Source organism: Macrobrachium nipponense, chromosome 28 (assembly GCF_015104395.2).
Source record: "Macrobrachium nipponense isolate FS-2020 chromosome 28, ASM1510439v2, whole genome shotgun sequence".
In the NCBI taxonomy this organism is placed as follows: domain Eukaryota; kingdom Metazoa; phylum Arthropoda; class Malacostraca; order Decapoda; family Palaemonidae; genus Macrobrachium; species Macrobrachium nipponense.
Genome location: NC_087217.1, coordinates 39,077,527 through 39,095,470, shown reverse-complemented (window position 1 = coordinate 39,095,470; position 17,944 = coordinate 39,077,527). Strand labels below are relative to the sequence as shown.

General features: G+C 39.5%; 2 protein-coding genes across 2 annotated transcripts in view; one reads left to right on the top strand and one right to left on the bottom strand.

The window, feature by feature from the left end:
* Positions 1 to 1,111: 1,111 nt before the first annotated feature.
* On the top strand, positions 1,112 to 1,777 carry LOC135201160 (uncharacterized). Its single transcript, XM_064230037.1, has one exon. The coding sequence runs from the start codon at positions 1,112 to 1,114 to the stop codon at positions 1,775 to 1,777; it is 666 nt and encodes a 221-aa protein (XP_064086107.1).
* Positions 1,778 to 9,538: 7,761 nt separating this feature from the next.
* The window catches only part of LOC135201677 (calcium-activated chloride channel regulator 1-like), a 63,670-nt gene continuing 55,264 nt past the window's right edge, over positions 9,539 to 17,944 (bottom strand). The window contains exons 4-8 of the mRNA XM_064230801.1: positions 16,964 to 17,217; positions 15,150 to 15,271; positions 14,692 to 14,800; positions 13,428 to 14,532; positions 9,539 to 13,164 (exon numbers count right to left, since the gene is read on the bottom strand). Of these exons, the coding sequence (XP_064086871.1) occupies positions 11,780 to 13,164; positions 13,428 to 14,532; positions 14,692 to 14,800; positions 15,150 to 15,271; positions 16,964 to 17,217 (2,975 nt within the window). The 3' untranslated portion in view covers positions 9,539 to 11,779. The remainder of the gene's footprint in view (positions 13,165 to 13,427; positions 14,533 to 14,691; positions 14,801 to 15,149; positions 15,272 to 16,963; positions 17,218 to 17,944) is intronic.

Sequence of the window (17,944 nt, the reverse complement as noted above, 5' to 3'; positions counted from 1 at the left end):
GAATAAGGATTACTTCCATAGAAAACCCAAGCCTAACCAAAGTTCTAATAGACCAGGTAATCAGACCAAAACTCAGGTTAGTTCTTACACCCCCAAGAAACATGATGAAACAAATCTGAGTATTTCTGTCACTCCGGGTCAGCCTAATAAGACAGCTAGAACTAAAAGTTGTGTATTCTGTGATAGACCAGAACATAAAGCCTACCAGTGTGACAATTATAAGACCACTCAAGAGTGCATTTCAAGACTTACCACACAAAATCGTTGCGTGAAATGCACTTCACCTAATCATAAGACAACCGATTGTCTTGTAAAGTTCCACAAATGTCTGTCATGTAAAACTGGACATCACCATTCAGCATTGTGCCCTGATTCCTCAACTGAAGTCTCTGCTGTGAACTATTGTGGAGACAATGACAGTGACAAAGACTTAAAGTCACAAACAAGTGGAATTCTCCCTACTGTCTTAATGAAAATGGTGTGTCCGCCCTCAGGCAACACCAAGGAACTTAGATCACTGTTTGATTCTGGGGCACAACGCACCTTAATCACACAAGAGGCAGTGGAAGAGTGTAAACTTAAATGAGACAATCCTGTCCAACTGAGCATCAGTGGGTTCTGGGATACCAAAGAACCTAGAGAATATAGAATGGTCACTGTACCTGTCAGGGTAAACGATGACAGCCTTGTAACTTTAAAGGCTATTGTCGTACCTAAACTGCCTCAGAGCGCTAGGCCTCGTGGACTCTGTAAGATAGTCTCTGAACTGAAGAGCAGGAATGTCACCCTGGCTGACCCTAACTTGTCAAGTAGTCAGATTGACCAGATGAAACTGCTTGTTGGCATAGATCACTACTTTGACTTTATCCATTCTCCACAAGCAAATGGAGTGAACCTGATTGAGTCCTCCTTAGGACATCTGGTCGTTGGTAAACTGCCTAGTAATGACACCCCTATCAGCACTCATTCTGTAATGTAATGAGACTAGCAGTTGATGAACCTTCCAAAGCTGCTCTAGAGATATCACTTGAGATGTCCGATAGCAAATTTGCTGAAGACCCCATCCAACAGCTTGTGGCTCCTAGAATCAGTCGGAATTGTTGATAAAGATATGTCATCTGAGGATACATTTGTACTGGAAGAATTCAAGAATTCCATCAATATGGTTGAAGGACGATATGAGGTATCTCTCCCCTGGGAACTCATTAAGAAACAACTCCCTACCAACTTAGCACTCTCAAGGAAAAGATTGAACAGCACAATTCACAAGCTGAAACAAACTAATAAATATCTGGAAATTCATGACCAGATCATCAAAGAACAACTGTCTCTCAGCTTTACTGAAACAGTGGCAGAAGAAGACCACAAGTTGACAAATGTCCATTATTTACCCCATTTTCCAGTGATTAAGGATTCAACTACAACGCCCATTCGTATTGTATTTAATGCATGTGCCCGGATGGACAAGCAGGCCCCTAGTCATCTAACCGACTTGTTTTTGAAATTCCGTCTCGACCCATTTGCGATATCGGCAGACATCAGCAAAGCCTTCTTACGGGTAGGTCTCCAACCTAGAGATCGTGATTATACACGTTTCATCTGGCTAAAAGATCTTAACAATGAAAAGGACCTTCAAGCCTATAGGTTTAGATCAGTTCTCTTTGGAGCCACCTGCTCGCCTTTTCTACTCCAGTTGACCTTGCAACATCACTTTGAAACCTACCCCACTTCACCTGAAGTTAGTTTCCTCATGACCAAATTTATGTGGACAACTTAATTGGTTCCTTACCTGCAACAGTCAGCATCTACAGCCTTTACAAGGTTGCAAACGAAGTTCTGTCAGATGCCGGAATGCCTTTAAGAGAATGGATCAGCAATGATCCAACCTTCAACGAAATGGTAACACAAGAAGGTGATGGAACAACAGAAGGCTCAGATCTTGTCAAAGTTCTAGGACTTCATTGGAACTACAAGACTGACCACTTACCAAACGGCTACTTTTGAGCAACCTTTCAAAAGTATTTGACCCACTAGGATTGTTTGCTCCCATAATTATACGAGCCAAAGTTCTCATGCAAAAGGTCTGGAAACTATCTAAAAGGTGGGATGATGTTTTGCCACCAGAACTTCAAGAAGAGAGGTCGAAGATCAAGAAAGACCTTGAGTACATATCTTACCAGGAATTTCCATGCTTCACACCCAACAGAGGAACTAACTACTCTCTTCACATATTCTGTGATGCTAGTGAAAGGGCCTATGGGGCTGCAGCCTATTTGATGGACCAACACGAAGGTGCAAACCTGGCTTTCTCCAAAGCAAGAGTCGCCCCTCTCAAAAAGAAGAGCATACCACAACTTGAGCTAACTGCCAACTATAGTGTTGTCAAAACAGCTGACTACCTCAGAACCGTTTTCACTACTGATGGTGTCAAGATTACTGACACTGTCATATGGTCTGACAGTAAAGTTGCCCTACACTGGATTCAGAACAACAAATCTAAAAACGTCTATGTCCGCAACAGGGTGAATGAGATAAGTCAGGTCACTGAAGTGAGGTACCTCTATGTACCTGGTGAAAAAACCCAGCAGACCTTGTCTCTAGAGGAATTTCCATGCGGCAGTTTAAGAAAAGTCAAATTTGGTTCCATGGCCCAAGTTGGCTCCCGAACCCAGAGATGTGGCCAGAGCAGACAGAAGTATCTACATGCCACCCACCTGAAACACCTGAAGAAGTTTTAACTACAGTTGTCAGTGAAGAAGCTACTTGTCCCATAGATATTCGTAAGTTCGCTTCCCTTCCTAAACTTATAAATGCCACTAAATTAGTAATTAAGTTCACTAGGATCGTTAAGCATACAATTGAGAATCGTAAAACTAAGAACTCGGGACCTGTAAACTCGGAAAATGTCGAAGTACAAAACTCAGAAGCATTACGAATTCTTATTGGCTTCACACAGAGTCAGTACTTCTCAGAGGAGATGTCATACCTCAACAAGAATTCCCACAAAATTCCAACCAGAGTTAAATGCCTAGGCTTGTTCCTGGATGAGAGTGGACTTTTGAGATGCACTGGGAGACTACAAAATACGGACCACCTTCCATATAGCAGTAAATTTCCTCAGCTTTTACCTCCAAATTCTTCTTTGACTGGACTTATAGTCACTCAAGCACATAAAATGGTTCTTCATGCAGGTGTTCAAGACACAATTTGCAAGGTGAGAGAAGAATACTGGATACCAAGACTGAGCCAGTGTGTCAAGAAGATGAAAATGAAGTGTCACCTATGTAACCGTCTGGAAGGACCTGCCTTGCGCAGGCCTCCTCCGCCACCTCTACCAGCTTGCAGAGTGAACAGTTTCCGGCCATTTGAGGTGACCAGAGTAGATTTGACTGGACAAATTCTTATCTGCAATCCAGCCACTAAAGAAATGGACAAGGTTTACATAGTCGTGTTCACTTGAGCTTGTCACCTGGAAGTGGTAAAAGACTTAACCAGCACTGCTTTTCTCAATTCCTTCAGGCGATTCACTGCATGAAGATCTTGCCCTCGTGGAATGATTTCTGACAACGCCACTAACTTCAAAACTGGCGTTTCCTTGATTCAGTCCACACTGACTTGGGAAAATTGTAAATGGAAATTCATCACCCCTAGCGCATCCCATCAAGGAGGCTTCTATGAGAGGATGGTTGGCAGTGTCAAATCAGCTCTAAAGAAAGTTATATTCAAGAAGAGGATTAATTCTGACGAACTGAATACCATTGTCACTGAGATAGAGCGTCGTATTAACAATAGACCTCTTACATATGTGGATGCTACATCTCCAGATACCATCGATGCCCTTACCCCTTCCCACCTGTTGTATGGCTACTGGTTAAACTCGTTACCCACTACCATAGACCGGGACAATCTGAATGACCCAGATTTTGAGCTTGACCACAAACAATGTAATGAGAGATTCAAGTGTGTATCTCAGGTAATACATGCATTCCAAGAACAGTGGGAGAAGGAATACTTGCAGCCCCTAAGAGATAGACACCATTTCAACGGGGATCCAACCCAACCGTTCCAAACTAAGATATAAGGACACCCCTCGTTGCATGTGGAAATTGGCAAGGGTCATTCAGCTTATGTCAAACTCTAATGGACTGGTCAGAGTTGTGAAGCTACAGACCGGCAATGGAGAGACAACTAGGTCAGTTGACAAACTTTACCCGCTGGAGGTCTCTAAGACAGAGGATGTGTATACTGTAGATGCTGCAGAGCAAAATTTAGGAGACAGTCAAAATTCTGAAGGCTATCAAGCAGAAGAAGATAGACCGAAGAGATGAGCCGCCACCAACTCGAGGCGATTCTTACAGCAGTTGATTAATGATGAAGCTGTTTAACCTAACACAAAACTGTGTGGTTTGTGTTATCTCCCCCCGGGAGGATGTTGTAAATTTATTTGTACATATACATTTTCTAACCTTTAACAAAGTCACTGCTAAGAGCTACAAAATAACTATACCCCATTTCCTTTAGTATAAGCTCTGCAGAAAAATTAATATTATATTTTGAATAATCTGATTAATTTTACTTAGCATTTAAATTATTTGATAGATAGATTGAATAAATAGATTTAACTGTCCCTTCAAATTAGTTAAAAAATTATTTAATTGATTTAGGGAGTGATAAGAACCATTGACCTGACAGGCTTTTTCGGGGGGTAGCGAGAGGTCGAGCACGGGTTTTTGGGGCCTTGTTCAAACAGACAGCACCGGAGACGGACGAACTTGTTTCGTAAACTTCGTCTCGAGTTTAATTTACGTAGTGTAGGGTTTTAGAAATTAATAACCCTCAAGATAATTGGTTTGTATGATCTCCTTTCCTGTTTGTACCTATCCTAACCCATATCCTATCTGAATCCTTATCTGCAACCAAAATTTAAAACGGCCATATACACTGATCTGTCGTCGGAAAATTCGCTAAGTAAAATAACATTTCTTATCAACGTACCAATTTATTTCCACGAATATAATTAGAGGTCGCTGGGTTTGCTGATTAAATATATAGGATTTGTTTTTTTTTAGTTTAGGAGTGAATTAAGAGGTGTGGGTCCAACCTGGGTTAACTTAAAGGTAGGTCAACATACCAATTTTCCACAAAGGCTAGACCGCCATTATTGTACGGCTGATTTGAGCCAACGGTCATTCGTTAGGAAGCGGTTTCGTCTTTTAACGTTTAACTTACTTATTTAACTTAACTTACTTATTTAAGACTTAATGCACTGTTTTCTTTACCTTAACTAAATTTTGAGCCCTTTTACTTAGTTAGGCTATTGTAATATTGGAGTTTGTGAGAATTAATTAAGCATAGACTCAGATTGAACAATTTTACAGGGGTTTATATAATTACATGGGCGTAGTAGACAATTTAGTCAAAATTAGGTCTTTCTGTTTACTTAGCATTACTATTTGGGATTAGTTTACTCTAATTTTACTTTAACCGGGTCGAAACTTAATTGAATTCTGGGACCAAACTGAACTGCCCTAGGAATTTTATGGCCTTGGTTTAATTTATTCATAGTCCTCATTAGATTAATTGCATTTACCTAGATTACTCGTACCTGAATTTAACTAGCCTACTTAAACTTACAAAGCAATTATTAATCCTTTGTATTTTCTGGCACAAGTCTGAAAACACGTTAGGCTCACGGAAGAATTGTGTGCTTACCAGCCCGTTTTATACAATTTACTATATTACTAGAGAACACTCAGTGGAAGGAATTACCTTCGTAATTTTGTAGAGCATATTCTTTCAATCTTCCCACTGAGTGAAACAAATTTCCCACAGTACCTTTTAAAACCGTAAAGATATAGTGAACAAAAGGAGAGTGCTCTGAGGAGTATTCTGTGTTTTATAGCTATGTATTATACATGTTTTCTTTTAAAATATATTCTTAATTACTTATAATAACCTATTTATAAAGATCAAGACTGGAGGGATGTTGTGCCCCATTAAAACTTAATTTCTGGTACAGCAAGCTTTACTATACTGAATTTTACAGACAACTAACGAGCTATGGAAAGAACTTCTAAATAATGTAAATGTTCATGAATATATTCAAATTTGATATTTTATTGAATCTGTTTCGCACTCGTTTCAACGAATCGCTCAAGAAAGCATTTTTTGCGTGGAAGATTATGGTCGTTCTCTACCTTAGTCTAGCCAGAAGATACGTTTTCTCTTTGTACACAAATCTCATTTTCTATATACAGATAATGGGTAAACTATACAATATTATTAAGGTACACAACTACTCAAGATGCTATTACTGATGAGATTCGTATTATTAATATTTCGGAAGAAGACCCGTCTTTCAAACAAATTTCGGTAAAACTGAAGACTAATACTGCAGTCTGATTCCCGCTAGTCGCCGACAGACAATTAATTACCTTTTTATATATGGTTTTGTTTATGTTGGTGTCATTTGTTTGTTTATGATTTTTACCGTCTTTTGTTTGTCTTCACTTCCATCCCCTATGGGGTAGGATTGAACACGGCGCCTATTTTCCAGAGAGGCACGATGGTAGTCTTCAGTTTTACCTAAATTTCATTAAAAAGTCAATAGAGAGTGACTATAGACTATAGTCTGTAGGCCAGGGGTTTTCAACATTTTAATCTTATGTACCATTTAAAGTCTTTCCGTATTGGTCACGTATCCCTTACCCACAATGCAGTATCAGGAAGGGTAAAAAGGAATACATGGTTGTTTCTATTTAGTTTACTAAGTTTAAATGGTATTATATATCTAGAGCAGACAAAATGTTCAATTAATGAGAGTATGTCACTATGAGGTAGTGTTAATATGAACTAGTACTTCACAAGGAAACACTATGTGACTGGCTGCTGGCGGGAATACATTTACTATAATAGATCTATCCATATCGGACTGTTTTCGATCACTGTGGCAATGAATTATTGCAGCCTTACAGCTAGTTGCAATGATTAACAGTGATAGGCAAGTCACTGTGTGTGTATAGCATATAAAAATGATAAAACGAAACTAAATCAGGCACATTTTTCCGATAACTGTGACTGTGAAGTAGTGGTGCTACACAGCTTATGGGGGAAATTACTGTGTGCGTGACTGACGTCACTCGGCATGAGAGAGAGAGAGAGAGAGAGAGAGAGAGAGAGAGAGAGAGAGAGAGAGAGAGAGAGAGAGAGAGAGAGAGCCAAAACAAAACAGAATTAAGAGGGCAATGTGTTCCACCGACTTACAACTAGTTATTAGTAACGAGTTACTTACTCATAGGGAAGTGAGTGTGTGTGAGACTGCATTGGAATACAAATATAGACTAATTCAGTGAAATAGTTGAGCCTGTTTTTTTGCTACCAACAAGTCAATCCTCGGCACAGTCTTTTAAAGAGGCACTCTTATGTCCTCTTTGACTGCATTACGGGAACGTTAACTTATTGTTAATCAAGGACAGTGCTGAGAATCCCTGCTCACAGCGGTATGTAGAAGGAAACATCAGGAGGTTCCGTGCACATTTCTTTGCCGAAGCAGAATAAGAACTTGCCATTCTTGACCAGAATCTGGTCAGTGACAAACTATCGAGATAATCTTTTACAGTTTAGTCATTGACAAAGTCAACGAATTCTTCTTGTAATTAATCTGAAAGGGATCTAGGGTGCATCGTCAATGGATTTCGATGGATTTTGCAATCTAAGTCTGTGATATAAGGAAAATATTTATCCAACTCTTGACTGAGAGAAACCAAGGGTCTCTGGCTGAGATTTCTGACCTCATTCACACTTTACACAGAACTGACAAGCTGTCGCTCATATTCTCAAAAACGTCGTTCCGACCCGCTGTGACTTTTTCTTGCCAAAGTCTGAGTTTGAAAAGCTCGCAGCTTGTCGACAAAATCAATCATAGTTGCCGAGTAACCTTGAAGTGATCTGTTAACTGCACTGGTGCGAGAAAATAGTCATTGAGATAAGCCAGCTTCGCTATCCACCTGTTCACAAAATTCCTTGTGTTTTCTTTCTCATTTCTGTCAAAAAATTCCTTCAGTTCCTCCTTTAATGTCGTAACTCGAGCCACTGGTTTGCAGTTATTCAAAACTGAAGTATTTTAAGAAACCTGTCACTTACCCCCAAAATTCCTGTCACGCACCCCTGGGGGTAGGCATACCCCAGGTTGAGAATCCCTAGTCTAGGCTTTGATATAAGTGGCCGAAAGTTTATCACCCTAAATTAAGCAACACTAATATCATCGATAACCTGCTTTAAATGCAATGATTTTGAAGACAGCCAATGAATGAAAATTCATCCCATATCACGAACCTTACCGTGTTACTTTAATGTCTTCTTTGTTATTACAGTAAACTTTTCGTCAAAATTCGCAAGTGTTTGACTCCCCAATAAATTTTGACTTTGATAGATACCTATCTAGTAAGTTCGCAATAACAATAAATTGATCAAAGAACGCTTAGTAAGTTTTATTTATAATTTACGTCGCAGAAAATCACGAATAAAATAACTGAGAAAACTGCATTAATAAATAAACCAGAGGCGCAACAATCATATGGTTTGAGAGCTTTCTATTTATACTTTTTATGGAACAATATCATAAGTACCTAATCCTTAGTGACATTGGCGATAAAAATTTATTGGTAAAAATGAAAACAGTTATTTAGAGAGGAAATTTGTTCTTTAGGCAAATAAAGCAGATGGATCTCAGAAGAACATATACGAATGGAGAGTGTTGTCTGAAGAGCACGCAATCGCGTGATAGACTTTAAAAACTTGCTGAATGAGAACAGAGGAGAAGCCCAAGTGACTATGAGTGACATGCCGTGGCTCTGAGGTGAAAATGGGACTGAAAGACTGGACAGGGTGCGTATAAGATTTGTGTGGATGAAAGAAAGGCTCCAATGAAGCGGGAAAGAGGAATAATTACGGGCGACAAGGTGACTGGTGGCTTTAAGAATTATTTTGGCAAGACAGCGTTATGTGTACTGGAGACAGATGACAGAAGCACTGATAGGAAAGAGTATGATGGATCAAGTATTTATTATGAAATACTTGCTGGTCAGGTCACTGCCTCTTGGCTATTTCCATATGCATGTATTCACACTATGAAATAAACTCCATCATTATGCACTCCAAGTAGAAGGTTAAGGTTAACTTTCGCTTGATAAAAAATGTAAAGAAAGTTCGAATCATAGCAATTTGTCGCATGTAATTAGAGCTCGCAAACATTTATCTTGTTGGGAAACCCATTGCAGGCTCTACATGAGAAGCCTTTTAACTTTTAAAATGGAATAGTAGACTAGCTACTATGGTGGCCATGTTGATAATGATAAACACCATAACAAGAGAATGATCAAATCAGAGTACTGTAGATTTTTCATATAATGTTATTAAACCGTACCTGCTTCTGCATGAGTTTGCTGAAACGGATCACACATACTTAAAACAAGGATGAGCAAATGATGACGTTAACATGAAGCATTGATATGAGGAATATATTTCGAAAATTCAGAAGTATTATGAACATTTTATTTACAAAACAATATACAAAATCGAACAATATGTTGTATTGCAAAGTAAATACATAACATTGAAGAATATCTTATATTACAATGGAGTGACACTGTACAAGTTTATGTCTCTTAACAGAACCAATACTGTGTATTTCAGTGATACTTATTCATGACTAGAAAAAGAGCAAAAAAAAAAAAAAAAAAAAAAAAGTTAGGGAAAACTGAATTGCTTCTAGTCCATACACTGAATATCGTACAGTACAAGAATGGATGACTAGCGCAGTTCAGAACTATGTGGATCTTGGGATACAAAGCCATCCCGAACCTGAAACCGAACTCGTGAAAGGAGTGCCTGAACAGAAAGCACTGGATGCGCAGAGAGTGAAACTTTGTGTCCACTTACGTCAGATTCGGCTGTGCCTGCACTAAGGCACTGCCGCGTTTTCCTTTATTCTTAGCCTCTTAATCGACTCCTTATCTATCGGTCTGGCATGTATGCAAGTGTAAAACTGTAAATGAAATTAAACTGCTCGTTATTTTTAAATGAATTCTAACTCTACCAGTTTTCATAACATGACAACGACACCACATTTTCTTCATTGTCTGTCTTTGCCACGTCACGGGATGTATCAAGATTTCACACATCACACTGCTGAATCAGTGGTAGATCCTTAAGAGACCTGTGAAGCTAAGAGAGAGAGAGAGAGAGAGAGAGAGAGAGAGAGAGAGAGAGAGAGAGAGAGAGAGAGAGAGAGAGAGAGAACCAATCAGTGAATTACAAATTTTGCTTCTGACATATTTTTCCTTCTAATGAGCATGCATAAACAATACGGCAAAAATCACAGAGAAGATCCTCTCATCTTTAAATAGTCACAGCAGTTAAACCCAGGGTAACGTACATAACAAAAACAAGTCTAAAGCACGGCCGAGCAGGCATGCCGAATCGTGAAGAATGTTGAGTAGGAAGAGGAACAAAGAAAAACCCATGGTAGGTACCCTAGCTAGAATTGCAAAGACATCCTCTGTGTCTATGATTAAGCACACTCCTCGAATTGTATAATCTGCAAGGAGACTTTCATTTGAAGATGAACTTAGGTTGGATCTCCTTTGCATGCATTCGGAAAAGGATTTCCATTTGAGCACGGCTTGCATATTTCACTGAGAAATCTGATTATCATAGACCTCATCATAAGATTACACAGAACTTCTCACGTCAATTGACCACATTGATGTTACTTTTTTCTTTGCTCCAAGAACAGCATCAAATGAACTCTAACACAATTGCTAGCTTTGTGATAATACAAGAACAAGTTCATATAAGTAACAAACATGTTTTGTATTTATGTTCCTTAAACATAAAATACTGTTCAAAAAGAGTTTACTTGCTCAGACCATTTACGAAGTAAAACATACAAAAAGATGAGATGAAGTAAATCGGCCAATTATTCCTGCCTTACTAATTGATTTCTAAAGGTGCTATACTTTCCCTTGGCTTAGAAATGATTAAAATTACTTGAAAAATCAATAAACTCCTCGCAAACAGAGCACTAGTTGTGCTTTTTAAGGTTAAAAGACCCTCAATTGTACAGTATACACATACTGTATACATATACAACCGTGGACCTTGTAACCAAATAAACTATTGTAAAAGTGTAAATTTATACACAAAAAGTAGTAGTACAATTATTAGCGTTATTGGTATTGATTTCAATGGGTTAACCTCTTTGGATCTGCCACAGATTTAAAAGCCCAGTAAACACATATGCAAACTCAGTAACTACATGGCAAAAAACCACATGTGACGAACGTCTTTGGGTAAAACTTGCAGCTTATTTGCTTCTATGTACCACCTCAGATGCCGTCGTTTACTCCCTTTGCAAAGAATCCACATCCTCTTAACACTGCCATGATTTAAAATGATTTCACGCAAGAACCATTCCGAGATAGGAATATGGAGCATTTTCTAACTATTCCATTTAAATTTCTCACTGGCAGTGATTCGTAGATTTTTTTTTTTTTTTTAGAAATCTTAATGTCAGTATTTTTCCAGCAATAATTTAGAGCTTCGTTTTTCACTAAAACTGATAAACAATTCAGTTCCGAAAATGCATTGTCAGTGCCTTTAAGACTGAATATGATAAAAAGTTTGCGTCTCTCTTACTTCACTAATATCACAATTGTCTTATCCGTTTCAATAATGCCAAAGAACACTTGACAACTGCTAAAAGTAGTCTGCATCATTTTTATACCATCGTGACATTGCGCACTCGCTTCTCCGAACTTGCTGAGGAAGGCACACCAGAGTGCCGATCCAAGGAGTGACGATCGTAGCTGTACGGCTCAGGGGTATACAGTACTTTAGGCTTAGGCGGAATGGGAGGTGGGACTTTGTTAGATCTAAGGGACGCATCGTAGCATGGGTAAGGCATGTATGATGGAGGCCCATGGGAGGAAGGGAGGATATCACATGACACAGACAGGAACGAATCTGAAGGTTGTGAGCTAATGTATGATTGTGCCTCTGAGGGAGGAGGGTAGCTGTCACCTGGATATCCTTTAGTGGGTGTTGGGTAGCCATCACTGGAAACGCGGTAATGCAGAGGATAGCTGGTGTGCTGGAAGGGGTACTGACTGCCTTCAATGAGGTAATCGTTGGGGTCCGAAGATCCTCCGTAACTCTTTTTGGTTGATGTGCTGTGATCTGAGTTGTCATCAGATCGACTTGACATATTTTCATCATGATGGCTACTGAGGAGCTCTGAAGCCGACCATGACTCAACGGGACTTACGTATTCCCTTTTCATGTTTTCTTTCATGGTATCTTTTCCTTCGGGGAACTCAACACCCTTAGATGCCACAGTAACATTAATGTTGTAAGTATCTTGAACATCGTGATTTTTACCAGATGATGTCTTTTGGTGCTGCCGATGGTGAATCACGCAATAACACACAACTGCCATGATTACAATAATAAGACCACCTATACATCCAAATATAAGAGCGAGCTTGTGCATGGTAAAGTGGGCAAGCATTGGAGCTGTGTTACTGTCTTTGCCTACTGACGTGTTGTCTGAGAAGGCGGTTGGCCTTAAAGACATTGGCGGAGCAGTAGTAGTAGGTGGAGTAGGAATATAGATGTTAACAATATTGCTAAGCGCAGCTGTATTTCCACTTTCATCCACTGCCACTATTGCAAAGTAATACACTGTTTCATAATGTTCCCATTCAATGGAATGTTGTTGTACAGTAGATGATTCTAGTGGCGATGGCCATCCTTCTATCATTGTGCCGCCACCGTCAATCAATTCTTGTTGCTTGTCTGACGAAAGAACTACGTAACGGTCAGCAGTACCAAAGTCAAAGTCATCTCCAGGAGCTGTCCAAGAAAAGCTGATTTGATTCACTGTGTCGGGAAGTACAACTGCTCGAAAGTCTACGACTCGAGATGGTGAAAGGTTATCTTTGATGGGAGGCATTTCCGTAACATCAACTATCCCTAGTCTGGACTGACGAGTGAATCTATGACCACCTATTTCTCCTTCAACGAGCACATTGATTGTGTATTTAGCTGATACCAAGCCTGGTATGTAACGGGAGTACACACCATCACCTTTTGCCATGTCTGGTCCTGAAAAAAAAAATTAAATAAATTATAAAGTCCACCATAGTTTTAGGAACTACATATTCAAACTTTTTCTAAAACGCAAGTCCAGTATATCAGAAAGAAAGTTGAGGTAAAATGACCTTTAATCTTAAGTACAAGGAGCAAGCAAAAATACATCTCTTTTATGTAAAATAATTTTAATGGGCAACTTCTAAAGATGTGAAATCGTTTCAATTTTAGAAAGATATCTAACATTAAAGATAAACAGCCATATTCCAAATACTCACCAGCAAATCCATTGTCGACTAACAAAACCCTCAGAGGTGGGTATAAGGTTCCATTGCTAGTGTAGTCAAGGTTCTGAAGGCTAGCAATGACTTTAGCCCCCTCAATTCCCATCAGACCAGCTCTTACTTCAGCATAGATGGCTAATGGTTGAGTAATGTCACTTGCATTCACTACGCCATTGCTGGTCCAGGCTCTAACGCTCACGCTGGGTACTCTGGACGTTGGTCTTGGGCGCGAGGTAACTTGGACATAAAGCGCTTGATGAGAATCAGCGCGATTCTCAACCTTGTAGTGCCAAAGGCCTGGTGTAACTTGCACTTCTACCAAATGAACAGTGATCATGTTGATATTGTTATCCTCCTTTTGCATATTAGCTGTGTCAATAACCTGTCCCTTTGGATTGATCAGGTGGACCTGGTTGCCCACATGAGTCACGTCATAATAGAAGACTGAAAAGGCAGTGTCGGTTCCTAGAGTTGGGTCCATTATGAAGCTTCCTTGCGAGACTTTCACTTTTCCTCCTGCATGTTCAGCCGAATGTATTTTGACTGGAAGAACTGACTGGCCACAAACAACGAGCAAAGTGTTATAAAAGGAGTCCAAGAGGTTGTAGTACATACTGAGTTTCGAATCTTCACCTACGCCCTCATCACGCACAATGAAGGTGTCGCCTCCTGAGCGAGCAGCGAGCGATTCTATTCCTCCGTTGGGAGAGGGATACTTCTCCGCCAGAGGGTACAGGATGGCATGCAGTGACACGTGGGCATCCTTGAGTAGCTGAGATGTCTCGGAGATTTCGTCTTCACTCAGAGAGCTTCCTCCGGCGGCCACCATCACAATGTGTCCTCCGATTCCGTGTTCGTAGATCAGCTTCATGGCCTCTCTTACGCCGCACGTGACGCATCGATTATGCTCGTATTCTATCGAGGGATTTCTCGGAAGAGCAGAACCAACCTTTTCACGAGTGGAACCGTCGGTGAGGACGGTCAGTGGGTATCTAGTGGAAGGAATCGAGTTGAACACGACCAGTCCAATGCTGTAGCCATCGGGAATGTCATAGGTAATGAATTTTCTCACAGCCTTGCGCATGAAGTCCCAGCGATTCTGCCACAAAGAGACGAAAGATGGTTAACGTCGGGAATGGAGTATGCATGATGAAATCTTACTTTCAGTAGGGAAATTGAAAGGAACGTCGTACTTAATTTACATTTAGTTGGCAATTATAGAAATAAATACTAGAAAATAAAGAATAATTCGAATCACCTGTGTATTCATAACACTGCTGTCATCTACAAGTAAAACGATTCTTGGCGTATGTGAACGCACAAACTGAAAGGAGACCTCATTCTCACGGACTCCTCCTTCGACGTTCCTGTAAATGAAAAATCTTATGAAAGAAAAATAAAAGTGCTTGTTAGGTTATCTTTCTTATTTTTATTTTAGCAATTTTTTTTTGGTGCCTACTTATCAATGTAATCATTATATTTCCAATACCCATAATTTTTTTCTTTATTCTAATCTGTCTCTCTAAGGAAAATTTTTTAGCACCTTATGAATAACATTTAGAGTAATTAATAGTGGTGGCACTATAATTTGTAGCGGTGAAGATAAAAAGCCTGTTAGCTACGAATTACGATGAGAGAGAGAGAGAGATGTTAAGCATCTTGATGCTTCTGAAAATACCACAGAGCCTTAGAGTAAATAAGTAATGTCCAATTTACCTGTTATTTTGGAAATCGGGAGACGCTCTCATTACTTCCCAGACGGATTTGCCGTTGCACAAGAAATTGTGACGCGTTGGGGCTTCTCTGTTGTGGGAACCTTCGTCGCACAATTCTGTTACCTGCAATGTATCGTCTCTTAATAACCCTGATAGTCAAGACAATTTCACGTTCCTTTAACGCCGTCAGCTATTATGGTAGAAGTAAAGGGAGGGGAAGATGTAGGCGTGAGAGGTTGCTAATGCTTGCTTACTCCTTGACAGTGTCGAACAGATAGAATTAGAATGGAGTTAAAATCTCTCCGATTTTGATCGTTGCTAAATAAGCCTTTATTGCAAACCAGTTTTTTTTCTCTTGCAGACGAAACCACGAGCTATGATAATGATCATGATGTGATCATCACCACTATGAAAAGTTGCTAAAAATATAAAAGGTTTAATCTTAGTTTTGCATCCAGTAATGTATTCATTTAAAGAAATCTACGATAATGAAAGCTTTGCCTTGTATAGTAGAAAAAACATGTTTTCACAGCAAGCCTGTTGAAGAGGTTAGAGGCCTCTGGGCAAGCACATTTTCTTGCTCTAAGAAGAAGCTGCGACCCTTTTACAGCAGGGTAGACTTCACCGGTAGTCTATGGGATAACTTCGTCCCAGGAATCGTGAGCCTTGATCTCATTGTTCAACTCAGGTGAAACATACCTGCATACTGTATGAATGAATGATGGTGGGGAAAGCGATAATAGTAAAGAAATACGTATCCCATCTGTGTAAGCAACTTCATACATTATGTCTGTATAATTATGATCTTTTCCCAGTGGCTTCAGCTCATATAATTATGAATTTCAATGAACTCGAGAGGAACCGTAATACTAATTAAAACCCTTCACCTGACCGCCAGTAGAGAGGTTGGGAGATCAGACAGACAGACAGACAGACGGACAGACATTCAGTCAGCATTCTAAATCAAGACGAGCACCCGAGACAGCCCTGGCAAATGCAAAATTAATCTCCGTGGTGTCACGCTCTCATTCCGCATTAACCTTCTCTGTTCTCTGTATCGGATCGTCGTATGAAAATCCCAAGCCACAGGTGTGCGTGTGCGTGCGTGTGTCACGGTTGTTTCTGACAGCTGTAAGTGTGCCGTTTTTTGTTTTACGCTCTTTTATATTGTCTCTCGTGCGTGTCTCTTCCAGTTGTTGAGAAAAATAAAAATCCTCAAGAGAGAAACAAAACAAAATATTACCAGTATGTGCCTCTTATTATTTCAGCTATGGCGGAAAGTTATAGTTCCTTAATAGAATGTTAAAACTGCCGAGTTCTTCATACGTCATGGTTCTTCCTGATTAAAATTTGTTTTTCTTGCAAAGTGTTAACTTAAAAGAGCTAATTATGATTATCACTAAATATAAATATGTAAATGACAACAGTTAAAACATATTTATATTTATATAAATCATTCTTGAAATGAATGAAGCATCGTCTATTTTCTAATCCCAGGTCACCTCGTTGAGGAAAATGGAATTTTTAACGTATATAGTATAGTGCATGCATGTATATTGGTCATAATTTCGACAATAGCTATTTTCGTAAATGACACTCTTCTAGAACAGAAATATTAATAAAAAAAAATATGCTAAAGATTATGGGTAGTATCTTTTTAAACCAAAACTGTGGAAATTAATGTCGCAAAAGCAAAAGAAAAGGGAAGGAATAATGTTTGGAACTTAGTGTTAAAAACTGAAATGTAAAAGTGATAACCACACCAAACAAGGGAATAAGTCCCGCGTTACAGGTGTAAATAGGAACCGGTCTTACTGAAGGCAGTTCCGGAAAAGCCATGAAGGATTTCGTAAGTTCATCGCTGTCTTCCACTTCGATCTTGAATGGGCACGAAGAGTTGTCGGGATGGCAAGAGGGATTGGGTCGGAGGGGCACGTTGGCACAGGCGTTGGGCACCCAGTGCCCGTCGGAGGATCTGTAATGGGACGGATGAACCGGATTGACGACCCAGCCCGCCTCTTCAAAGACGCCGTATCGGTACTTAAGCCATTCTTGCGCTAGGAGTCGTCCTGGAATACAATACAAGATGTTAAAAAATGCTTTCAGAAGACACTGAGTCTTGTATAGTATTTTGCTCTTGTTTCTTTGACGCCGAGAAAAGGGTTCGCTTTTTACAATAAAAGTAAGTCCTACTTTTCGATTCACTCAAAGTTATTGAAATGTTCAAACACTCATTGCTAGACAAAGCAAAACTCATGGAAAAATTAATTGATTTCAAGAATTAACATTTATGCAGTATCAGTGAAGTTTGTTATTCACAATTACAACTTCATGGGTCTCAGTACTGATTGGTGCCTCTCTCTCTCTCTCTCTCTCTCTCTCTCTCTCTCTCTCTCTCCTCCTTCCTCTCCCCCCCCCCCTCTCGTCTCTCTCTCTCTCTCTCTCTCTCTCTCTCTCTCTCGTATAGTCGTATAGATATTGATATCAATATTTCATTCAATAGAAAAACACCTCCTGATATTATGATGATCTAGTAAGTAAAAGGAGAAATTACAGCGAACCAGAAACATTAATAATCAGACAAATTTACCAAGACTATCATTAGAAAGACGAGTATTTCAAGAACTATTTGAAATGTTAGTGTTTCCTGTTTTTTCTTGTTATTTCGTGTACAGCAACACCAAAAGAATTTACGAAACAGAGAATGAGTGCAGACAAAATAACATTGAATCTAAGGCATTCGGGAACATTTAATAAAAGGTAAAACCGATATACCTTTCACAGGACGGACATTTA